This window comes from Pleurodeles waltl, chromosome 1_2 (assembly GCF_031143425.1).
Source record: "Pleurodeles waltl isolate 20211129_DDA chromosome 1_2, aPleWal1.hap1.20221129, whole genome shotgun sequence".
Lineage (NCBI taxonomy): Eukaryota > Metazoa > Chordata > Amphibia > Caudata > Salamandridae > Pleurodeles > Pleurodeles waltl.
The window spans coordinates 1,022,379,627-1,022,403,970 of record NC_090437.1 but is presented as its reverse complement, the minus strand read 5'-3'; the positions used below and the strand labels follow the sequence as shown (position 1 = coordinate 1,022,403,970).

The window sequence follows — 24,344 nt, the reverse complement described above, 5'->3', positions numbered from 1 at the left end:
TGAATTAAGGTGGAGGAAAAAACCCGGATGTTCAATCACACCCCGAAGTGAGGGCAACAAAAAAAGGTTAGTCAGCAGCTCAAATGGAGCAAACAATAGATAAATAAGGACGAGGTTCACATCCCACTGGACATCACAAAAGGAGAAGGGGGAACATATGATGCAGCCCTTCAAAAAAAAGCATCACAATAGGTGATATAAAGAAGGGCTGACCAGGCCACTTGAAGGCCAAGAAAGCCAAAAACAACCTTCCACTGTGCCCATAGCAAAGCCTTGCTGGGAGAGAGACAGAACAAATAAGACATCGGACAGCTTTGCCTGCAGCGGATCAATCTGGAGAGTGCCGCCTCAAACCACAAATTTATACCAACTACAGGCTTATACAGTTTTCACAGGGACACCTGACTGTCAAGATGACATCAATCAGCTCTGGGGGAATGTTGAAAGGTTTCAGCTGTAGGCACTCAATCTCTACCCATAATATTGGAGATTGTGTAGGCCGGGATGGAGTACCAAATGTTCTACTGCAGCAGCAGATCCTCCCAGGCAGGCAGTGTATTCAAAGGACAAGTGCTCAAGACCAGGAGTTCTGGATACTATTCTCCCTGTGCATACACGAGTCCTGAGATCCACCCAAACTGGAGCAAGCCTCTAAACAGGAGAGGTCTTGGAAACTCGTGCAGAAGTACTGACATGTGTTTTCAGCAGTGGAGAGTAGATGAAGCCAAGGTTCTCCCCATTTGCGAAAAAGATTGTGCTCCACCTCCAGATGTATCTGTCATTTATGATCTGTTAGGCGTCGAGCGCTCAGCTAGTCTTCTGGAGCCAGTCAATGATCCTGACAGATGGTTTACCACCAGGAAAATTCTTTGGCGGGCCAGGAGACTCCCCCAAACTTGTTGCACTACCACTTGGCAGTGGTGTTACACATGAGTACTTGTACTAGTCTCCCTTTGAAGGACAGCAGGAAGGCTTTTAGAGCCAAGTGGATGGACTTCAGGTCCAGAAAGTTGATATGGAGCCAGGATTCAGCTTGAGGCCTCGGATCTCCATCTCTACCAGATGCAAACTAAACCCAGAAGCGATGCATTGGTCGCCACCGTCAGCTCTGGATGGGAAAGGGAAAGATGCCTCCCACTGACTCAATCACAGTACATAAGAAGTCAAGTGAGACTTTGGCATGGTTATATTGAAGATGACAGGAGGTTCACCTTAAGTCTGCAGGTGGTTGACTACTGCTTGGAACGAGCCCGCCTACAACAGCCAGTTGTCAAGAAAGAATAAGTCTGGTACCGAAACCTCAGAATGTGTGCATCCATGACCGCCATCACTTTCAAGAACGCCAAGGGGAGCTTATGAGGTTTTAGGGGAGCACAGCAAAATGGAAATGCTCCTCTCCCACTTCGAACCTCTAGTAACGCAGATAGGCCAGCAGGACAGCCTCTGCGTCTTCCCAATCTCTTCCTCTGGAAGGAGAAATTCAAGATGCTCACCTTGGCCCAAGTTTTGTCAGCCCTCGAATCTGGAGACTGGATGTAGGCATTCTACAGGTCCAATGCCAACATTCAGTACCTTGCATTTTATGTGCTTACCTCAAATTTGAATCTTGTGGTTCTAAAAATAAAGAAAATTTATTTTTCTACATAAAACCTATTGGCCTGGAGTTAAGTATTTGAGTGTGTGTCCCTTATTTATTGCCTGTGTGTGTACAACAAATGCTTACACTACCCTCTGATAAGCCTACTGCTCGACCACACTACTACTAAATAGAGCATTAGTATTATCTAATTTTGCCACTATCAACCTCTAAGGGGAACCCTTGGACTCTGTGCACACTATCTCTCACTTTGAGATAGTATATACAGAGCCAACTTCCTACAGGTACCATTTACTGATAATATACAGGGATGCCAAAGGTTTGCTAACTGCACAGTTCAAAGGAGATCTGGTAGTGGGATCCTGGACCGCAGGAACCTAATGCACTTTCAGTCAAAACTGCATCAATTAGCCAAAATATGGAGGTGACCATGTGTAAAGAAATGGCTCCCTGTTGCAGTTACCCCCCACTTTTTGCCTGATACTGATGCTGACTTGACTGAGAAGTGTGCTGGGACCCTGCTAACCAGGCCCCAGCACCAGTGTTCTTTCACCTAAAATGTACCATTGATCCCACAATTGGCACACCCTGGCATCCAGATAAGTCCCTTGTAACTGGTACCTCTGGTACCAAGGGCCCTGATGCCAGGGAAGGTCTCTAAGGGCTGCAGCATACATTATGCCACCCTAGAGACCCTTCACTCAGCACAGCCACACTGCTTACAAGCCTGTGTGTGCTAGTGAGAACAAAATGAGTAAGTCGACATGGCACTCCCCTCAGGGTGCCATGCCAGCCTCTCACTGCCTATGCAGTATAGATAAGACACCCCTCTAGCAGGCCTTACAGCCCTAAGGCAGGGTGCACTATACCATAGGTGAGGGTACCAGTGCATGAGCACTGTGCCCCTACAGTGTCTAAGCAAAACCTTAGACATTGTAAGTGCAGGGTAGCCATAAGAGTATATGGTCTGGGAGTCTGTTTTACACGAACTCCACAGCACCATAATGGCTACACTGAAAACTGGGAAGTTTGGTATCAAACTTCTCAGCACAATAAATGCACACTGATGCCAGTGTACATTTGATTGTAAAATACACCACAGAGGGCACCTTAGAGGTGCCCCCTGAAACTTACCCAACTATCTGTGTAGGCTGACTAGTTCCAGCAGCCTGCCACACTAGAGACATGTTGCTGGCCCCATGGGGAGAGTGCCTTTGTCACTCTGAGGCCAGTAACAAAGCCTGCACTGGGTGGAGATGCTAACACCTCCCCCAGGCAGGAGCTGTGACACCTGGCGGTGAGCCTCAAAGGCTCACCCCTTTGTCACAGCCCAGCAGGGCACTCCAGCTTAGTGGAGTTGCCCGCCCCCTCCGGCCACGGCCCCCACTTTTGGCGGCAAGGCTGGAGGGAACAAAGAAAGCAACAAGGAGGAGTCACTGGCCAGTCAGGACAGCCCCTAAGGTGTCCTGAGCTGAAGTGACTAACTTTTAGAAATCCTCCATCTTGCAGATGGAGGATTCCCCCAATAGGGTTAGGATTGTGACCCCCTCCCCTTGGGAGGAGGCACAAAGAGGGTGTACCCACCCTCAGGGCTAGTAGCCATTGGCTACTAACCCCCCAGACCTAAACACGCCCTTAAATTTAGTATTTAAGGGCTACCCTGAACCCTAGAAAATTAGATTCCTGCAACTACAAGAAGAAGGACTGCCTAGCTGAAAACCCCTGCAGAGGAAGACCAGAAGACGACAACTGCCTTGGCTCCAGAAACTCACCGGCCTGTCTCCTGCCTTCCAAAGATCCTGCTCCAGCGACGCCTTCCAAAGGGACCAGCGACCTCGACATCCTCTGAGGACTGCCCCTGCTTCGAAAAGACAAGAAACTCCCGAGGACAGCGGACCTGCTCCAAGAAAGGCTGCAACTTTGTTTCCAGCAGCCTTGAAAGAACCCTGCAAGCTCCCCGCAAGAAGCGTGAGACTTGCAACACTGCACCCGGCGACCCCGACTCGGCTGGTGGAGATCCAACACCTCAGGAGGGACCCCAGGACTACTCTGATACTGTGAGTACCAAAACCTGTCCCCCCTGAGCCCCCACAGCGCCGCCTGCAGAGGGAATCCCGAGGCTTCCCCTGACCGCGACTCTTTGAATCCTAAGTCCCGACGCCTGGGAGAGACCCTGCACCCGCAGCCCCCAGGACCTGAAGGACCGTACTTTCACTGGAGAAGTGACCCCCAGGAGTCCCTCTCCCTTGCCCAAGTGGAGGTTTCCCCGAGGAATCCCCCCCTTGCCTGCCTGCAGCGCTGAAGAGATCCCGAGATCTCTCATAGACTAACATTGCGAACCCGACGCCTGTTTCTACACTGCACCCGGCCGCCCCCGCGCTGCTGAGGGTGAAATTTCTGTGTGGGCTTGTGTCCCCCCCGGTGCCCTACAAAACCCCCCTGGTCTGCCCTCCGAAGACGCGGGTACTTACCTGCAAGCAGACCGGAACCGGGGCACCCCCTTCTCTCCATTCTAGCCTATGTGTTTTGGGCACCACTTTGAACTCTGCACCTGACCGGCCCTGAGCTGCTGGTGTGGTAACTTTGGGGTTGCTCTGAACCCCCAACGGTGGGCTACTTTGGACCAAGAACTAAGCCCTGTAAGTGTCCTACTTACCTGGTTAACCTAACAAATACTTACCTCCCCTAGGAACTGTGAAAATTGCACTGTGTCCACTTTTAAAACAGCTATTTGTCAATAACTTGAAAAGTATACATGCAATTTTTATGATTTAAAGTTCCTAAAGTACTTACCTGCAATACCTTTCGAATGAGATATTACATGTAGAATTTGAACCTGTGGTTCTTAAAATAAACTAAGAAAATATATTTTTCTAGAACAAAACCTATTGACTGGATTTGTCTCTGAGTGTGTGTACCTCATTTATTGTCTATGTGTATGTACAACAAATGCTTAACACTACTCCTTGGATAAGCCTACTGCTCGACCACACTACCACAAAATAGAGCATTAGTATTATCTATTTTTACCACTACTTTACCTCTAAGGGGAACCCTTGGACTCTGTGCATGCTATTCCTTACTTTGAAATAGCACATACAGAGCCAACTTCCTACATTGGTGGATCAGCGGTGGGATACAAGACTTTGCATTTGCTGGACTACTCAGCCAATACCTGATCACACGACAAATTCCAAAATTGTCATTAGAAATTGATTTTTGCAATTTGAAAAGTTTTCTAAATTCTTAAAAGACCTGCTAGGGCCTTGTGTTAGATCCTGTTTAGCATTTCTTTTAGAGTTTAAAAGTTTGTAAAAATTTGAATTAGATTCTAGAACCAGTTGTAGATTCTTAAAAAGTATTCCAACTTTTAGAAGCAAAATGTCTAGCACAGATGTGACTGTGGTGGAACTCGACACCACACCTTACCTCCATCTTAAGATGAGGGAGCTAAGGTCACTCTGTAAAATAAAGAAAATAACAATGGGCCCCAAACCTACCAAAATACAGCTCCAGGAGCTTTTGGCAGAGTTTGAAAAGGCCAACCCCTCTGAGGGTGGCAACTCAGAGGAAGAGGATAGTGACTTGGAGGAAAATTCCCCCCTACCAGTCCTATCTAGGGAGAACAGGGTCCCTCAAACCCTGACTCCAAAAATAATAGTCAGAGATGCTGGTTCCCTCACAGGAGAGACCAACACCTCTGAAATCACTGAGGATAACTCCAGTGAAGATGACCCCGTTAGCCAGGATGGTCAAAAGATTGGCTTTGGAAAAGCAGCTCCTAGCCATAGAAAGGGAAATAAAAGAGATGGGCCTAGGTCCCATCGATGGTGGCAGCAACTTAAATAGGGTCAGAGATTCTCCTGACATCCTAAAAATCCCCAAAGGGATTGTAACAAAATATGAAGATGGTGATGACATCACCAAATGGTTCACAGCTTTTGAGAGGGCTTGTGTAACCAGAAAAGTAAACAGATCTCACTGGGGTGCTCTCCTTTGGGAAATGTTCACTGGAAAGTGTAGGGATAGACTCCTCACACTCTCTGGAAAAGATGCAGAATCTTATGACCTCATGAAGGGTACCCTGATTGAGGGCTTTGGATTCTCCACTGAGTATAGAATTAGATTCAGGGGGGCTCAAAAATCCTCGAGCCAGACCTGGGTTGATTTTGTAGACTACTCAGTAAAAACACTAGATGGTTGGTTAACTGGAAATGAAGTGTGTGACTATGTTGGGCTTTATAATTTGTTTATGAAAGAACACATTTTAAGTAACTGCTTCAATGAAAAGTTGCATCAGTATCTGGTAGACCTAGGTCCAATTTCTCCCCAAGAATTGGGAAAGAAGGCAGACCACTGGGTCAAGACTAGGGTAACCAAAACTTCCACTGGGGGTGACCAAAAGAAAGGGGTTACAAAAACTCCCCAGGAGAAAGTGGGTGACACTAGAAACAAAGAAAAAGAGTCCTCTGTAGGCCCCCAAAAACCAGAACAGGTGGGTGGGCCCCAAGACACAACCCAAAACAAAGGTGGGTACCAGGGTAAGAACTGGGATGCCACTAAGGCATGGTGCCACAACTGTAAACAGTCTGGGCACCACACCAAGGACACTTCTTGTCCCAAAAACAAACCCCAGAACAAAATTCCAGGGGTAACCAGTGTAGCCATGGGAGATGACTCCTCAGATGAGGAGGTCTTCATAGCCTTCAACTGGAAACAGGGCCCAACAGGTGAGTTGGAGATTCCAGAGGGAAGTAGACACTTCCACCACCTACTGGTGAATGGAATCCCAACCACTGCCCTGAGAGACACTTGTGCCAGTCACACTATTGTGCATGACAGGCTGGTGCTCTCAAACCAGTACATCCCAGGTGAGACTGCCAGGGTAAGAGTTAGCCTAGACAGGGTCACTAAGAGGCCTGTGGCTTTAGTACCCATAGAAGTGGGTGGCACTCTTAGCTGGAGAAGGGTAGTAGTCAGTACAGACCTCCCCCTTGATTGTCTCCTTGGAAATGACTACCCAGAGGTTAGTCAGAGCCCAAGAGAGGAACTGGTCCAGTGCCAGTCCTCTCCCAAGGATTCTGGAAGTCCTGCCTCTGCAGTAAATGCAAGCAGGCCCCAGAAGAAGAAGAAAAGAAAACAGAGTAGGAAGGGTGGACAACCTTTAGCCAAGGTTACAGCAAGCCAAGGAGATTCTGCTCCAGTAGGGGAGAACTCCAAAAATGGCCCTGATAAAGTCCAACCTGACCCACAAGAAGTCCTGGCTAGTCAGGCAACTGTTAAACCTGAGTGGGTGGCTCCTCAGCTAACAGAAGAAAGAGTGGAAGAAGGGTGTTTACTACAAGATGTGGTAACCCCCCACTCTAATACAGCAGACAGGCAACCTGAACCCAAAGAGGCCTGTAACTTAGCCCCTTCCCTTTTAGGTGAAGAGCTAAAGGTGTGGTTCTGGGCACTGACAGCTGTCAGTGGCCTCTGCTGGGTGTTAGCCTTTATGGCTGCACTATCCTTAGCATGGTGGTCTGACCCCATGCCAAATAGCAAGTTAGGCCCCCTGACCCTATTGGTCATGGTGGGGTTACTCCAGCTCTGGGTAACCTCTCTGGGTAAGCTAGGGGTAACCCTGGCCAAGATAAGGTTAGCAGAGGTGGATACCTCTAAGACCAAAATAGAAAGAATGGGTGGAGACATTGAAGAGGCAGACAAGAGGCAATTCAGACTAGGTCCTATCACTGTGGAAGTGGGTCAGTTCCCCAGAGGGAATGACCTGAACAGGAGGATGTAAGGCAGAGTAGGCCCTGCAACAAACCAGCCATTTCCTCTACTCTTCCTCGCCTGACAGACTAGGAAGACTCTTCCAGCGTTGGCTGAGTCTCCTGGCCTGTGGGCTGGGGGGGGCTTGTGTAAAGAAATGGCTCCCTGTTGCAGTTACCCCCCACTTTTTGCCTGATACTGATGCTGACTTGACTGAGAAGTGTGCTGGGACCCTGCTAACCAGGCCCCAGCACCAGTGTTCTTTCACCTAAAATGTACCATTGATCCCACAATTGGCACACCCTGGCATCCAGATAAGTCCCTTGTAACTGGTACCTCTGGTACCAAGGGCCCTGATGCCAGGGAAGGTCTCTAAGGGCTGCAGCATACATTATGCCACCCTAGAGACCCCTCACTCAGCACAGCCACACTGCTTACAATCCTGTGTGTGCTAGTGAGAACAAAATGAGTAAGTCGACATGGCACTCCCCTCAGGGTGCCATGCCAGCCTCTCACTGCCTATGCAGTATAGATAAGACACCCCTCTAGCAGGCCTTACAGCCCTAAGGCAGGGTGCACTATACCATAGGTGAGGGTACCAGTGCATGAGCACTGTGCCCCTACAGTGTCTAAGCAAAACCTTAGACATTGTAAGTGCAGGGTAGCCATAAGAGTATATGGTCTGGGAGTCTGTTTTACACGAACTCCACAGCACCATAATGGCTACACTGAAAACTGGGAAGTTTGGTATCAAACTTCTCAGCACAATAAATGCACACTGATGCCAGTGTACATTTGATTGTAAAATACACCACAGAGGGCACCTTAGAGGTGCCCCCTGAAACTTACCCAACTATCTGTGTAGGCTGACTAGTTCCAGCAGCCTGCCACACTAGAGACATGTTGCTGGCCCCATGGGGAGAGTGCCTTTGTCACTCTGAGGCCAGTAACAAAGCCTGCACTGGGTGGAGATGCTAACACCTCCCCCAGGCAGGAGCTGTGACACCTGGCGGTGAGCCTCAAAGGCTCACCCCTTTGTCACAGCCCAGCAGGGCACTCCAGCTTAGTGGAGTTGCCCGCCCCCTCCGGCCACGGCCCCCACTTTTGGCGGCAAGGCTGGAGGGAACAAAGAAAGCAACAAGGAGGAGTCACTGGCCAGTCAGGACAGCCCCTAAGGTGTCCTGAGCTGAAGTGACTAACTTTTAGAAATCCTCCATCTTGCAGATGGAGGATTCCCCCAATAGGGTTAGGATTGTGACCCCCTCCCCTTGGGAGGAGGCACAAAGAGGGTGTACCCACCCTCAGGGCTAGTAGCCATTGGCTACTAACCCCCCAGACCTAAACACGCCCTTAAATTTAGTATTTAAGGGCTACCCTGAACCCTAGAAAATTAGATTCCTGCAACTACAAGAAGAAGGACTGCCTAGCTGAAAACCCCTGTAGAGGAAGACCAGAAGACGACAACTGCCTTGGCTCCAGAAACTCACCGGCCTGTCTCCTGCCTTCCAAAGATCCTGCTCCAGCGACGCCTTCCAAAGGGACCAGCGACCTCGACATCCTCTGAGGACTGCCCCTGCTTCGAAAAGACAAGAAACTCCCGAGGACAGCGGACCTGCTCCAAGAAAGGCTGCAACTTTGTTTCCAGCAGCCTTGAAAGAACCCTGCAAGCTCCCCGCAAGAAGCGTGAGACTTGCAACACTGCACCCGGCGACCCCGACTCGGCTGGTGGAGATCCAACACCTCAGGAGGGACCCCAGGACTACTCTGATACTGTGAGTACCAAAACCTGTCCCCCCTGAGCCCCCACAGCGCCGCCTGCAGAGGGAATCCCGAGGCTTCCCCTGACCGAGACTCTTTGAATCCCAAGTCCCGACGCCTGGGAGAGACCCTGCACCCGCAGCCCCCAGGACCTGAAGGACCGGACTTTCACTGGAGAAGTGACCCCCAGGAGTCCCTCTCCCTTGCCCAAGTGGAGGTTTCCCCGAGGAATCCCCCCCTTGCCTGCCTGCAGCGCTGAAGAGATCCCGAGATCTCTCATAGACTAACATTGCGAACCCGACGCCTGTTTCTACACTGCACCCGGCCGCCCCCGCGCTGCTGAGGGTGAAATTTCTGTGTGGGCTTGTGTCCCCCCCGGTGCCCTACAAAACCCCCCTGGTCTGCCCTCCGAAGACGCGGGTACTTACCTGCAAGCAGACCGGAACCGGGGCACCCCCTTCTCTCCATTCTAGCCTATGTGTTTTGGGCACCACTTTGACCTCTGCACCTGACCGGCCCTGAGCTGCTGGTGTGGTAACTTTGGGGTTGCTCTGAACCCCCAACGGTGGGCTACTTTGGACCAAGAACTAAGCCCTGTAAGTGTCCTACTTACCTGGTTAACCTAACAAATACTTACCTCCCCTAGGAACTGTGAAAATTGCACTGTGTCCACTTTTAAAACAGCTATTTGTCAATAACTTGAAAAGTATACATGCAATTTTTATGATTTAAAGTTCCTAAAGTACTTACCTGCAATACCTTTCGAATGAGATATTACATGTAGAATTTGAACCTGTGGTTCTTAAAATAAACTAAGAAAATATATTTTTCTATAACAAAACCTATTGACTGGATTTGTCTCTGAGTGTGTGTACCTCATTTATTGTCTATGTGTATGTACAACAAATGCTTAACACTACTCCTTGGATAAGCCTACTGCTCGACCACACTACCACAAAATAGAGCATTAGTATTATCTATTTTTACCACTACTTTACCTCTAAGGGGAACCCTTGGACTCTGTGCATGCTATTCCTTACTTTGAAATAGCACATACAGAGCCAACTTCCTACACCATGTCAAAAAGGGGCACTTTCCTACACCATTTCCCATAGGGCATGAGTGTAAAAACTCAAACAGACCACAGTGCAGACCTTAATGCCAGGCTAGTAGACGAGAACCTTTGTTCACCAATCATCTCAATCCTCTTGGATCTCCTATTCAGAGGGGACGTGAGGAATGAACTGAGGTTTACTTCGTTGGTTGAAGCCTGAATCACCATGTTCTCTGGGATAGGGTATTAAGTGTAAAAACACAAAAAAAACTATCAGGATCAGAAGGTACCAGTCTGTGACGCCTGGCCACCTGCCAATTTATGGTGGCCAAGAACATAATTTAGACCAAGTGCCCATCATTATATTAGTGAGGGACTTGTTAAAGCAGCTTAAGCGCTCAGCAGTGGCTGGCACAAGCTACAAAATGTTTAAAAGGACGTTCGTCTAGATCTCGAGTGAAGAAAGATGCATATCCAGGTTCTCAGCTGCCAGTCAGATCACTACTGCAAATTATGCAATATCTGCTGTTGGTGGTCCAAGTGGCAAGTCAAACCCTGCCTCAGGAGAGGATTAAGCCCACTGGCTTCTTGTTAAGCCCATGTAAACATTACTGTCTTCACAAAGTCAGGGGCACATTCACCTCAATCATCATCTACCACTCGTTGTGTACTTCATTCCAAATTGGAGCCAAAAAGATAATGGATCCTCTTCTGGTGCGTAGTGGGAAATCAGTCAACAATGGGCGGATGTCAGTTCGAGATCAGACATCAAAATCAGCAGTGGAACCTCCTTCCACACAAGTGGCATAATTACCTGCATCAATGGGGAAAACCTGCCACAGTTCCTGGAGCTAAAGTAGACAAACGGAATGGAGCCAGTACAGTACCCAGTTTGGGTCCCATGCAGTGAGATGGTGCCAGGGACTGACCAGCCAGCGGTGGAAGGCCATGCAGTTTCATAAGACTCAAAGGCTCATTAGAGGAAACCAGAAATGTGCCACAAATCTGCAGTATGGCCTCTTTGAAGGCCTAAATCTGTTGAGGCATCATGTATGGCCCAGGAAACACAGGTGGACCAGGATAAGTTGGAGAATCAGCTCTGTGACCAGGGAACCTGAAAAAAGACAGACTTTGTGACATGCTCTCCTTTAGATATGGAGTGGCAGCATGGAGTCAAGTCCCATTTCACTTTTTTATGCTTCCACTTGGACTTTGATTTAGATTTACAGGAGGACTTAGAATGCAAGGTTGACCCCTTATGAGAACAACCTTCGGAGAACGAAGGAGTCAGCGCTCATGAACTGTAGAGGGACTCATGCAAAGAGTTTGACTTATGTTCATCTACGGTCCTGGATCACCTTCAAATGCATAAGGGCACCCTTAGGGCAAGTCTCAAGACAAAACACTAGAGAGAGACCTCAAGCAGGTCCATAACCAACATTTCTTTTTGAGTCATGGCATGGTTTGAAATCTTTAGTTTTAGAAGGGGAATTGTGGCGTAACACAGGATTTATTATTTCTAGAGACGGACAAATTTAGAAGCAGAGCTCTGGATCGGAGTAGGAAGACAAAGAAAAAAACGGACGTGTGCATGCTGCACATATATGTGGCTCCACTTTGCCACTTACAGGACAATACAGAGCCGACACAGAGGCTAGCAGCATGCAGGAGCAATTTTATAAATAGTTTACAGATCTAGTCTGGCAATCTGGGGAATATTTAATGGTGGAGACTCTTAAGGTAAATGGAGCCATTAGAAAAACCATCATTTGGAAATCAGCTTTGATGACAGCACCTATTAGCAACAAGAACACAGTCTTAATCCTGCAGACCTGATATCCAAGTGTTTTATTATATTCTTCTATTTCACTTACATATAAGAAAAATATCTTCAGATCAGCCAAGTTTAAGAACAGTCAACCAGTCTCAAACCTGGTCTGCCTCACCACCTTATTTTAAAGTCACTTCAATTTGAGACGTGTCATATGACAGTAACTCTGTAAAATCCCAAAAGGTCATATGACCTTAAATATCATCTTAAACTAGCATGGAAGCCTCCAGTGAGAGTAGACAATGTGAAAAAGATTACAAAAATAAAATATTTTCTATGGTCCGATACATGTTGCAGTAACAATTCTAAACCTGATGTTACACCTGAAAGTCAATATTTTTAGACAATGAAGTTAATTTGTCTTCCAACAAATGATCAAATTGTAAATCCCCTCATCTTGAGCACTACTCTACTTCCACTATGATGGTCCTCTACAATCTTCAGTTTTATTTGGAATCTCTTTGAAAAAAATAAATGTTTATTTAATCAATGAACGTGTGAATACTGAAGCTATGTAACGTAACTGTAATTTTTTCAAGTTCCTTGCTCCTATATATTATCCTAAAAACGTATGTGCTGTAAGCAAGTAATGAATGTAATTGACTGATCTTCATGACACAAAATGATGTCTTTGTGCGCCAAAGTAGTTAAGTAAAGAGTAACGGAGATACTTTCTACATTTACCATTGATTTGTGTCCAGGCTCCCTTCCATTATAAGGCCCCAGTCCTAGTTACTCATAAAAATGAACAAAGGGTACTGCAGAGCTGAGTAATTAGAAAGCAAACAATTAATAAAAACCTAGTAACATGGAACCCTGTGAATGATCATAAAATGTAGAGCAAATGCCACCACTGGTTCACATAATAAACGAACGAAAATATATGTACCAAGCAATTGAAATAGAATGGTCTCAATAAATATTTTGTTTGCAATTTAAAAGTATCAGTTAAGGACAAATATTCTAGACAGTACCCACAAGTCAAAGAAACTAAAGAGTAAAATGAAAAAGTGAAGCACACAACTATAAGTACCAAATAAATTCAAATATAAAGTTTAAACAGACATTTTCAATACACTAAGTTACTTTGACACATACCTCAAAGATCTGTGCAAGTTGAACTTCTTTATTGGAGAATATAGAATGGATACAATGGACAGCTTGTTTGGCTTGATGTGGTGTTCCTCGCTTTGCTTTCTGATGCAAAATCGGAATAAGGGTCCTACAAAACAATTATAATACCACTGAAAACTCAAGTAGATGAAGCACACTTAATCTTAAGTGATTTTCAGCGCTAACAAGCTACACAATATACACACCACTATGAAAAATTGCCTGTCGCTGAGTAGACAGTTTGTCACTTCAACAGATTTTACCCTTGAATACCATGTCTTGATCCCACAATCGAAAAGGATGCTTCTCTATAGTACCAATCTTCCTGGTGAGTACTCTAGCTTCCTGAACATTCTCCACTTGCTAAATGTTTCTCGGAGATAAATGTACAATTTTATACAGAGCTCCTTGGCGCTGGTAGAGGATGTTGGTTAAATTGACACTAACCGCATCACATTGACGTCACTGGAGCCATAAAGTGCCCACCCCGCTGCACCTTTATCAATTCATATTTTTCCCATGACCTTCAATGAGGACTCGGAGCTCCCCTCTTTCCAGATGTTTCTTCAGACGTTTTTCCATGTAGCAAGTGCAGTGTTTGGGAATATGCCCCTCCAACTGTGAACACTTCAAGGAAGCTAGTCATCCTACCTGAGGGAACTATCCCTAGCCCCTTTTCAGCCTGTTTAAGTGACAAGCATTAATGCATAGCCCATTTGAGTAAGTGGTGTGGTTGTGAGATATCACCATGTAACACACTACCAACTCCCTTAGGACCAGATAGGTTTTATTTGTTAAACTTGGGTAGCTGTAGCGCCGAGCAGCCAGGTCTACACAAAGGAGCAGTGGAAAGTATTTTAAATCCACCAAGAAAATTTAACAAAAACTCGACAATTAAGAACTCCAACACCGATTTATAAAAAAAAAAACAATAAAAAAAACGGAGTATAGTTTTATAAATTTATGGACACCAAAATGAAAAAGATCAATAAGAGTGTTTTGGAGATACAGATTATACAAGTAACAATAAATCAAGCTTTTCATTTAACCATGAACAAGCAATGCCAAATTTAACGAATCTGACACAAACGTTTTCAAGAAAAACTTTGGCAGATTGGTTTCCTGTTACTTAAGAGTTGTTTCGGCAGGGAGCCAGTCGAGGAGGGCCAGCAAGGTCAAACAAAATGCAGTTACCTCCTCAAGGAAAGCGGTCCCCAATAAAGTTCCAGCACCAGTGGCTTCTGGCTCCACACCAAGCAGTCTACCCCAACAAAAGAGCAGGCCTTTGAATGTGGTTACCATATGCCCTTCAAAGGCAGCTTCCTCCTTGAAACTTGCCTTTTGGATTAACAACCCATGTGGCTTTCTTCCAGAAGGTGTTAACACCTTCTCCTTCGGCATGCCTCTATTGTTACCTATCATGGGAGCCATTTACATGTGACTACAAGTAGGGAGAAGGCTGCTCGTGGTCAACTTCAGTAAATGGCTACTGGAAAAGTGGGGCCAACAGAGTGACAATTTTTTAAAAGCTGTATGTTGTAACATCTTACATTAATTTAGATATCAAGACTGCCTTAATGTAGCAAGTTTTTTTGATACCTTGAAGTACCAAATGTGGTAGTCCCATTCAGAAGTTAGCAGAGGTGAGTTGTCGGTCTAACTCTGTACTCACCAATATGGCTTACAATATTTCTACCAGTAAAAACAACAACTGCAGGACTGTACTGGTAGAACGTTAAACATATGCTCTACTTTACTATTATGTTGCAACCTGCCTTAGGGCTCGATGGGCCTGCTGTACTGGTGACTTACACATAATAGAAAGGGAGTTTGGGCTTTGCAATTGTTTAAATTGACAAAGTCGAATTAGCAGTTTTAAAGGACAAGTTACTTACCTTCAGTAATGAGCAGTAGCCCAGCGTGCCGCTAGGTGGCGTCAATCGGCTCAGCTCCCGTAGAAGGCTGAGCCACAAATATATTATATACATACATATACCACCCATGCACGAATGTCAGTTTGTCATGAATTTCCATTCCAGAAGCACAGAGCAATGAAGAACTTGGGCCCTAAAGGGGAAGTCCCGACTGCTAGAAATCTGTTCGCAGAGTAGTGAGGATAGGTGGATCGGTAAGGAAATTGCTAACGTCTTTACCAAATAAGGCGAAGGTAAGTAACCTGTCCATCTGATACAGACTTTTAGCTGCATATTCATTGCCTTTAAATAGATACCCTGTTGCAGTACCACATGGCAATGGTGTTGTCTTAGAATACCTGCTCCATCTTTCTATTGATAGAGGGAAGAGAGGCTTTTAATGCCAGCCTGAGCACCTGGAGATACAGCAAATTGATGTGGAGGCCCGCTTCCACCAGATGCCAGATTCCTTCGATGTCCACCTCTCCCAGATGGTTGCCTCATCCTAGGAGTGATACATCTGTCACTACTGTCAGATCTGTGTGGGGAAGGGAGAGGAATCGGACTCTGGGCCTATTGCGGTTTGCTAACCACCACTGCAAGTCCTTTGCAGCTGCTTTCAAGATCTGGACAATGTCTGAAAGACTTCAATGGTGCTCCTGTAGGAGCTTGGTGTACACCTAAGGTGTGGCACCCTATATAGAGTCCAGGCAACCTTCAATGATTGTGAATAGGTGTCCAGATAACAAAAGCTCTCTAGGGGTAGCTCCCAGATACCTCTACCCATTTTATTTCCGAGATGGCAGAATCAAGTGGCCACCCGGCAGAGCTCTGCGCACCTCTCTAGGGGAGGGGCTGGACAGGGGAGTGGTCACTCCCCTGTCCTTTGTGTAGTTTCGCTCTAGAATGTTAAGTGGGGTTCCTGAACTGATGCAAACCGTATAATGCCAAGGAGGGCACTAAATGTGCCCTTCAAAGCAGTCTGGTGGCACTCAGAGGCCACCCCAGCCCTTAGACACCTAATACACAGGGGGTGGGGGGGCCACACCTCTCCCTTGCAGGAAATGCTTTCTTCTGCCTCTCCAGCCTGAGTCAGGCTCACCAGCAGGAGGGCAGAACAGTGTCTGGGTGAGAAGCAGCATGGGCTGGCAGCTGGACCCCGTAAGTCTCCATAGGCAGAACTGGGGTATTCTCTAGGGAACACCCAGAACACATGATATCATGCAACTAACACTGGAATCGGTGTAGTTATGAGATTCCAACATGTTTGGTACCAAACATGCCTAGGTTCGAGAAGTCATTATGTATTTAGTCCGCTCGTGTTGACCAGTGTCCACTACATATCTTAAGATGGCTTACCTGCACTTACAGAGTCCAGGAAATGGATCCTGGGGTCTGTAGGGGCACCCTTCTCATGCCGGGGTACCCTCACACTTAGGAACACTCACCAAGCCGTTGGCTGAAGGGCCTACCAGAGGGGTGACTTACAGTATCTAAGTGCAGGGACCAGGAAATAAGTCAAGCCGTATCTCTCTGGTGAACGAGTACTTGCACCATTTCAAGTAGGCTGCGATGGCAGGCCTGCAGACTGTTTGCAAGGACTCTCACGGGTGGCACAATACCTACTGCAGCCCATGAGACACTTGGTGTACCAACGCCCTAGGCACCTAAGTACCATATACTAAGGACTTACATAGGTGCATCAGTAAGCCAACTCTGGGTGTGAAATGTTTACCAGTAACCAAATTTAGAGAGGAGAGCACAGACACTGGGGCCTAGGACTCCCCTCCTTGGTGTGGCTCCCCTTGGACCTTCCTGGTCCCCGGCAGCTCTACAAATCATCTTCTGCGACATTTGCCTTTGCTGAGGCCTGTTGGTGGTTTTCCCACATCACTGAGACTGCAACTCTTCTTCCGACGTGGAACAAATGGACTGCATCACTCCTAGGACTCTTGATCTGCTCCTCTGCTGCATGGCAGACTTCTGGTCTTCACCCTCGACCTTGTCCTGGATATCTAGAATGGTGGGAAGTGGCTCCTGCCCCAACCGGACTCTCTAACTGGAACTGGTCTTGGTCTCCTTTTCCAGGTCGTCTTCTGTCTGGATCCATCTTCGGTTTCTTGCAGTTTTGCTTGGTTCTTGCAAAGTCCTTTTCCAAAGTTTCTCTGTGGGTTGGGGGAAAAACCAGGTACTTACCTCGTCTCTCCTGGTCGCTGGGGTTTACTCTGGTTATTACCTTTTGGGGTTCCAAGTTCCTCTAGCTCTCCTCTATAGGTTCCCCTTATCTGGGAGGAGGTCCAGCACTTGCATTCCATTTTTTTTAGTATATGGTTTGGGCTTCCGCTAGGCTCACAATGAAAATTGCTACTGCACGGTTTTCTACTGCTTTTTATGCTATTTCCTGACAACTAAGGTGTGTACAATAGTGTATTTACTCACCTGCTAACAGTATTGCCCATGCAGTATTTTAGTATGTGTCTCCCCAAAATAAAGTACCTTTATTTTAGTAACACTGTGTGGTTATTTCGTGTGTGCAAGTGCTGTGTGACTATAGGTGGTATTGCATGAGCTTTGCATGTCTCTGAAATAAGCCTTGGCTGCTCATCCACAGCTACCTCTAGAGAGCCTGGCTTCTTGACACTGCCTACACTGCACTAAGAGGGGATACCTCAACATGGTACAAGGTGTAAGTACCATAGATACCCACCACAAACCAAGCCAGCTTCCCAGAGACTGAATTAATCATTGAATATGTCCCCTCATTTCTTGATTGTGTATAACAAATGCTTACCACTACCCACTGATAAGTCTAACTGCTCGTCCACACTAACACAAAAAAAGAGCATTAGTACTTTACTGATAAAACTTTAGCCTCTGTAAAGACTCTGGGAATCCACTGGATTCTGTGCATACTTCACCTTACTTTGGTACAGTATACACAGAGCCAGCAACCTACACAGGCCACCTGACCCATAAGGTCGGTGGGTCCTGTGCCCTCTGCCACGCAGAGGCTGAGCAGCATGCGTGGCACAGATTCCGGATAACAGTTGGTGCAACTGGTAGCCTTTTCAATAGTCACGAATGGCAGATTGAGGTTGGAAAAGGGGCCGCTGCAAAGCCCTAGGACCTTGAAATGGCACAAAAATCCTTGAAGCGCGTGAGTGTCAAATCTGCCTTGCTTTTGAAGAGAAAGGTGCCATCAAAGGGCATGTACATCTGTATGAAAGTACCCTCTTTCTTGGTATGGTTCCTCCCATTTTCTGCCTGCTGTCCTGTGTTTGACTGTGTTCACTGCAATCATGCTAACCAGGACCCCAGTGATTATGCTCTCTCTTCTAAATGTGGCTGCTACTAACCTTTTCTCCCACAATTGGTATACTGGTGCCCCCATATAAGTCCCTAGTATATGGTACCTAGGTACCCAGGGCATTGGGGCTCCATGGGATCACTATAGGCTGCAGCAGTTATTATGCCACCTATTGGAAGCCCATGCAAAGGGTTCTGCAGGCCTGCCATTGCAGTCTGTGTGAACCGGGAGCACACACCCGGTTTCACTACAGGTCACTGCGCCAGATCACTGTAAGTAACCCCTATGGTAGGCCCTCTCAACCCAGAGGGCAGGGTGCAGGTACCTGTGTGTGAGAGCACCCCTGCACTAGCAGAGGTGCCCCCCATGAACTCAGGCCCCATTTTACTGGACTCTGTGAGTGCAGGGAAGCCATTGTATGTGTGAACCGGACACAGGTCACTACCTATGTCCAGCTACATAATGGTAACTCCAAACCTGGACATGTTTGGTATAAAAAATGTCGGAATCATACCACAATACTGTTGCAACTATTGGAAGTATGATTCCATGCATTCTGGGGGCTCCTTAGAGGACCCCCAGCATTACTACCACCAGTCTTGCAGCTTTTCTGGGCAGCCCAGCTACTGCCACCCCTCAGATAGGTTTCTTCCCTCTTGCTGCTTGATCTGATCAAGGTCAGAAAGGCAGAACAAAGGATTTCCTTTGGGAGAGGGAGGTAACACCCTCTCCCTTTGGAAATAGGTATGACTGAGATAGCCTTCCCAAGCCACTGGTTTTGCTTTGAAGGGCACATTTGGTGACCTCTGTGCATAAATCAGTTCACATCGGTTCAGAGACCCCCAGTCCATGCTCTGGCACGCAAATGGACAATGGAAAGGGGAGTGACCACTCCCCTGTCTATCACCACCCCAGGAGTGGTGCCAAGAGCTCCTCCAGAGGGTTCCTGGGTTATGCCATCTTGATTCCAAGGTTGGCAGTGAACCCTTGAAGCACCTGAGTGGCCAGGCAGGTGATGTCAGAGGCACCCTCCGATAGGCAGTTACCTGGTTAGGTGACCAAGCCCCCTCTTTGGGCTATTTAGGGGCTTCCTGGCGATTGGACTCTCCAGGAACCGACAAGCTGCAGATCCACAAGGAAGACTCTTCTGCAACATTGGATCCAGAATTCCTGCCAGCTTTGCAACATTTCCCCGGCAGTGCATCCTCAGAAGAATGCAACTTTTCAGCCTGCACAAGAAGGAGGAATCTCCCTTGGGGTGAAGGCATCACTCCCCTGTAACTACAGGTACCTGGCTGCAACGACTACCGGCTGCATGGATCTCCAGTTATCCTAAGTGGTGTGGGTCTTGCATCACCGGTGGTGGTCCAGGGAGTCTCCCATAGTCCTCTCTACCAGATGTTGCACTTTACACCCAATGCAAAACAGTATCCCAGTGCACTGAGTCCTCTGCAGCTGCCAAGGCTTATCTGCTTCACCTCCAAGGAGAACTTCAGGCAACATGTAGCTCCAGCCCCCAGCACTCCTTCCTGCAACTCCAAGGCCTCTGCGTGGTCCTCTGACGACGTGGAATCAACCTTTGTGGTGTAGCATCGGCTGCTTCAGTGACTTCTGTGTCTCTGTCCTATGGAACACCTATGGGTGCTGCCTCTGCTCCTGTGGCCTTCTGTGACTTGGAGGGTCCACTGTGACTTCCCCCTCCTGGAACTTGCTGATCCCGGCAGCACCCCTTTTCCTCCAACTGCGAGCATGCCTATGCCAAGGCTTGTTGGTGGAAACCTTTCACCGACCCCCATCTGCAATCCAGCTTCCAGCGTGGGACACCTTTTGCACGCATCAGGAACTCTTCTCCAGCTTCTGGCTGCAGTGCTGACCTGTCTTCCTTCTTGATCGACCAACTTCAAAAGGTACCTCTGGGTGGGTAGTATCTCCTACTCCCCCAGGATTCCACAGACACTTTTGGACTTGGTCCCCTCTCTACACAGGTCTCCATCTTCGGTATTCCACTGCTGGTTCCTTGCAGGCTGTTCTGGGTGTCTTCTTTTTTCTTCTTTTCATTCTTTGAAGAGGTTTTCAGGAAATACAGTGTTTTACTCCTGCATTCCTGGTCGCTGGGTGGTACTGCATTATTTACCTGTGTGGTTTCCTTAGTACTCCAGGTTCCCCTCTACACGATTTAATTACCTAGGTGGGGGCCCTGTGTTTGAATTCCACTTTCTTAGTGTATGGTTTGGGCTCCTACTAGGGCTACTGCTTATTGCTATTTTACACTGTTTTCTAACCTTTTTATGCCTCTTACTATTTATTAGTGTACATCTATGGAAACTGTCAATTACCCAATGTACATCTGTTCGTGGCATGTAGTGCTGCAGATTCACATGCTATGCATATCTCTTCTGACATCTAGTGTTGGACGTGGAGTGTTACAAGTTGTTTTTCCTCGAAGAAGTCTTTTCGGAGTCACGGGATCGAATGAATCCTCCTCTCGGTTACAGTGCGCATGGGCACTGACTCCATTCTTAGATTGTTTTCCGGCAAAAGGTGAAGGAAGGAGTGATAGAGTACAAGAATATAAAGAGATGTCCATGCAAATGTAAATGTATCTACAACTTAAACGACTACAGGCTTCCGGGGAGGAGGGAGGGTGCATGTGAATCTGCGGCACTCCATGCCACGAACAGATGTACACTGGGTAAGTGACGTTTTCCGTTCGATAGCATGTGTAGCTGCAGATACACATGCTATGCATAGACAACAAAGCAGTTAATCCTCCTACAAAATAGCAGTGGCTAGCGTGTAGGAGTAGGAGTTGAAGTTGTTTGAAATTGTGTTCGTAAGACAGCTTGGCCAACATTGGCCTGTTGCTATGAAAATACATCTACACAAAAATGGAGTGGACCATGTGGCAGCTTTACATATATCAGCCATTGGTATGTTTCCTAAGAAAGTCATAGACGCACCTTTCTTGTAGAATGTGCTCTAGATGTGATCAAAAGTGGTCTTTTTGCCTTAATATTGCATGTTTGTATGCATCTAACACTCCATCTTGCCAACCCTTGTTTAGAGGCAGGATTGCCCTTATGTGGTTCCTAAAAAGCAACGACAAGTTGTTTTGTTTTTCTAAAATCTTTAGTTCTATCTATATAGTACATAACAGCTTTTTTGAGATCCGGAGTATGAAGAGCTCTTTCTGCAACTTATTCAGGCTGTGGAAAGACGACTGGCAGTTCCACTGTTTGGTTGATGTGAAAAGGAGATACTACTTTTGGGAGAAATTTGGGATTTATTCTAAGTACAACTTTATATTTGTGTACTTGGAAAAAATGTTCCTCAAGAGTAAATGTTTGTATTTCACTAACTCTTCATAATGAAGTAATAGCTACAAGGAAGGCAACCTTCCATGTCAAGAATTGAATTTGACAAGAGTGCATGGGTTCAAAAGGTGTACCCATGAGTCTGGTAAGTATGATATTTAGATTACAAGAAGGAAAAGGTGGTGTTCTAGGTGGATTAATGTGTTTTAATCATTCCATGAAGGCTGTAATAACAGGAACTCTGAATAGAGAAGTGTGTTGAATAGTCTAAGTATGCAGATATTGTAGTAAGGTGAATTTTGATGGATGAGAAAGCCAAATTTGACTTTTGCAAATGAAGAAGGTAACATACAGTATCTTGTATTGATGCTTTAAGTGGATCAGTGGTTTTAGATTGACAGTATTAAACAAATCTTTTCCCATCTTTTCCATTTGTTAGAATAACATTGTCTAGTAGTAGGTTTATGTGCCTGCATGAGCACTTCCAAGCATTATAATGGAAGTTTTAGGTATCCAAATGTTATGACTTCAGGAGCCAAATCGCTAAATTGAGAGCACTATGGTCTGGGTGCCTGATATGACTTTTTTTGTATTAACAAATCTGGTCTGTAGAGCACTGGGTGGAACACACATACAACCACACAAAATACACCCTCAGTGGCACAGGGGCTGCCGGGTGAAGTGTGCAAAGTAGGTATCGGGTTTGCTATTGAAAGCAATGGATGACCCGGGGGCCACTCTGGCAGTGCAGGCAGGGAACGGGGGGGGCTTCTCAGGCCAGCCACCGACTTGGCTAGGATGAGGGCCGCCTGCTGGTCACCTCTGAACTGGTAGGTGGTTCCTCTCGGTCCTGGGGGCTTCAGGTGCAGTGCTTGGTCCATGCAGCGGGTTCCTTTACCAGGCAGTTGCGGTCAGGGCGAGCCTCTGGATCCTCTCTGCAGGCATCGCTGTGGGGGTCGACTCACGGTGTCCACGTTGTTGGAGTCGCCTGGTCATCCTCTCTGCATTGTTTATTGTCCTGAACTTGAGCCGGGGCATCAGGTGCAGATTGTGAAGACTCACGCTTCTGGCGGGAAGTGAGTCTCTTTAAAATGGCTTCTTTGTTGCGGTTTCTGAACAGTGGCGCTGTTCTCGGGAGGTTCTTGGTCCTTTGGGTGCAGGGCAGTCCTGAGTCCTCAGAGGTCGTTAGTCCCGCTGGATGCGTCGCTAAGCAAGTTCTTTGAGTCTGGAGACAGGCTGGTAGGACTGGGGCCCAGTCAGTTGTTGCCTTTGTTGTCTCTGTGGGGCTTTTAGGTCAGCAGTCCTCCTTTCTTCACATTGCAGGAATCGGATTTCCTGGGTTCAGGGTGGCCCCTAAATACTGAATTTAGGGGTGTGTTTAGGTCTTGGGGGGGGGCTACTGCCCTGGAGGGTGGCTACACCCTCTGTGCGTTCTCTCAGAGGTGAGTGGGGTACATCCCTATTCCTATTAGCAGAATCCTCCAAAATCAAGGATTTATAAAGGTAGGGGTCCCTTCAGCTCAGGGCACCTTAGGGGATGTCCTGACTGGTAGGTGACTCCTTGTTTTCCTCATTATCTACTTACCGCCAAAAGTGGGGGCTGTGTCCAGAGGAGCAGGCATCTCCAATAGCTGGGATGCCCTGGGTCGCTGTAACAACAGGCATGAGCCTTTGAGGATCACCACCAGTTCCTGCAGGGGGAGGTGAGAAGCACCTCCAACAAGTGCAGGCTTTGTTCCTAGCCACAGTGACAAAGGCACTCACTCCATGTGGGCAGATACTCGTCTGGTTGTGGCAGAAACTGGTCAGCCTAACACTAGGAGTCGGGCTGGCATGCAGGGGGCAATTGTAAGATGCCCCTGTGTGCATTTTGCAATACATCCTACACTGGCATCAGTGTGCATTTATTGTGCTGAGAAGTTTGACACCAAACTTCCCAGTTTTCAGTGTAGCCATTATGGTGCTGTGGAGTTCGTGCATGACAGACTCCCAGACCATATACTCTTATGGCTACCCTGCACTTACAATGTCTAAGGTTTTGCTTAGACACTGTAGGGGCATAGTGCTCATGCACTTATGCCCTCACCTATGGTATAGTGCACCCTGCCTTAGGGCTGTAAGGCCTGCTAGAGGGGTGACTTATCTATACCTATAGGCAGTGTGAGGTTGGCATGGCACCCTGAGGGGAGAGCCATGTCGACTTACTCGTTTTGTCCTCACCAGCACACACAAGCAGTGTGTCTGTGCTGAGTGAGGGGTCTACTGGGTGGCATAAGACATGCTGCAGGTCTTGGAGACCTGCCCTGGCATCAGGGCCCTTGGTACCAGGGGTACCAGTTACAAGGGACTTATCTGGATGCCAGGGTGTGCCAATTGTGGAAACAAAGGTACAGGTTAGGGAAAGAACACTGGTGCTGGGGCCTGGTTAGCAGGCCTCAGCACACTTTCAAATCATAACTTGGCATCAGCAAAGGCAAAAAGTCAGGGGGTAACCATGCCAAGGAGGCATTTCCTTACACAACCCCAACTACCCCTCTCCCCCCCAAAAAAAAAAAACGAAAGAGGATGAGACTAACCTTTCCCAAGAGAGTCTTCACTGGAAGCAGGAAAGGCCATCTGCATTGGCATGGGCAGTCCCAGGTCTGTGTTCCACTATAAAGTCCATTCCCTGTAGGGAGATGGGCCACCTCAACAGTTTTGGAT

The 24,344-nt window shown here is 47.3% G+C and overlaps 1 protein-coding gene across 1 annotated transcript in view; it reads right to left on the bottom strand.

The window, feature by feature from the left end:
* Nucleotides 1–24,344, bottom strand: part of PDS5A (PDS5 cohesin associated factor A) — an 831,005-nt gene that overhangs the window by 399,710 nt on the left and 406,951 nt on the right. Inside the window, exon 20 of the mRNA XM_069202018.1 lies at nucleotides 13,093–13,216. Coding sequence (XP_069058119.1) covers nucleotides 13,093–13,216 — 124 coding nt within the window. The remainder of the gene's footprint in view (nucleotides 1–13,092; nucleotides 13,217–24,344) is intronic.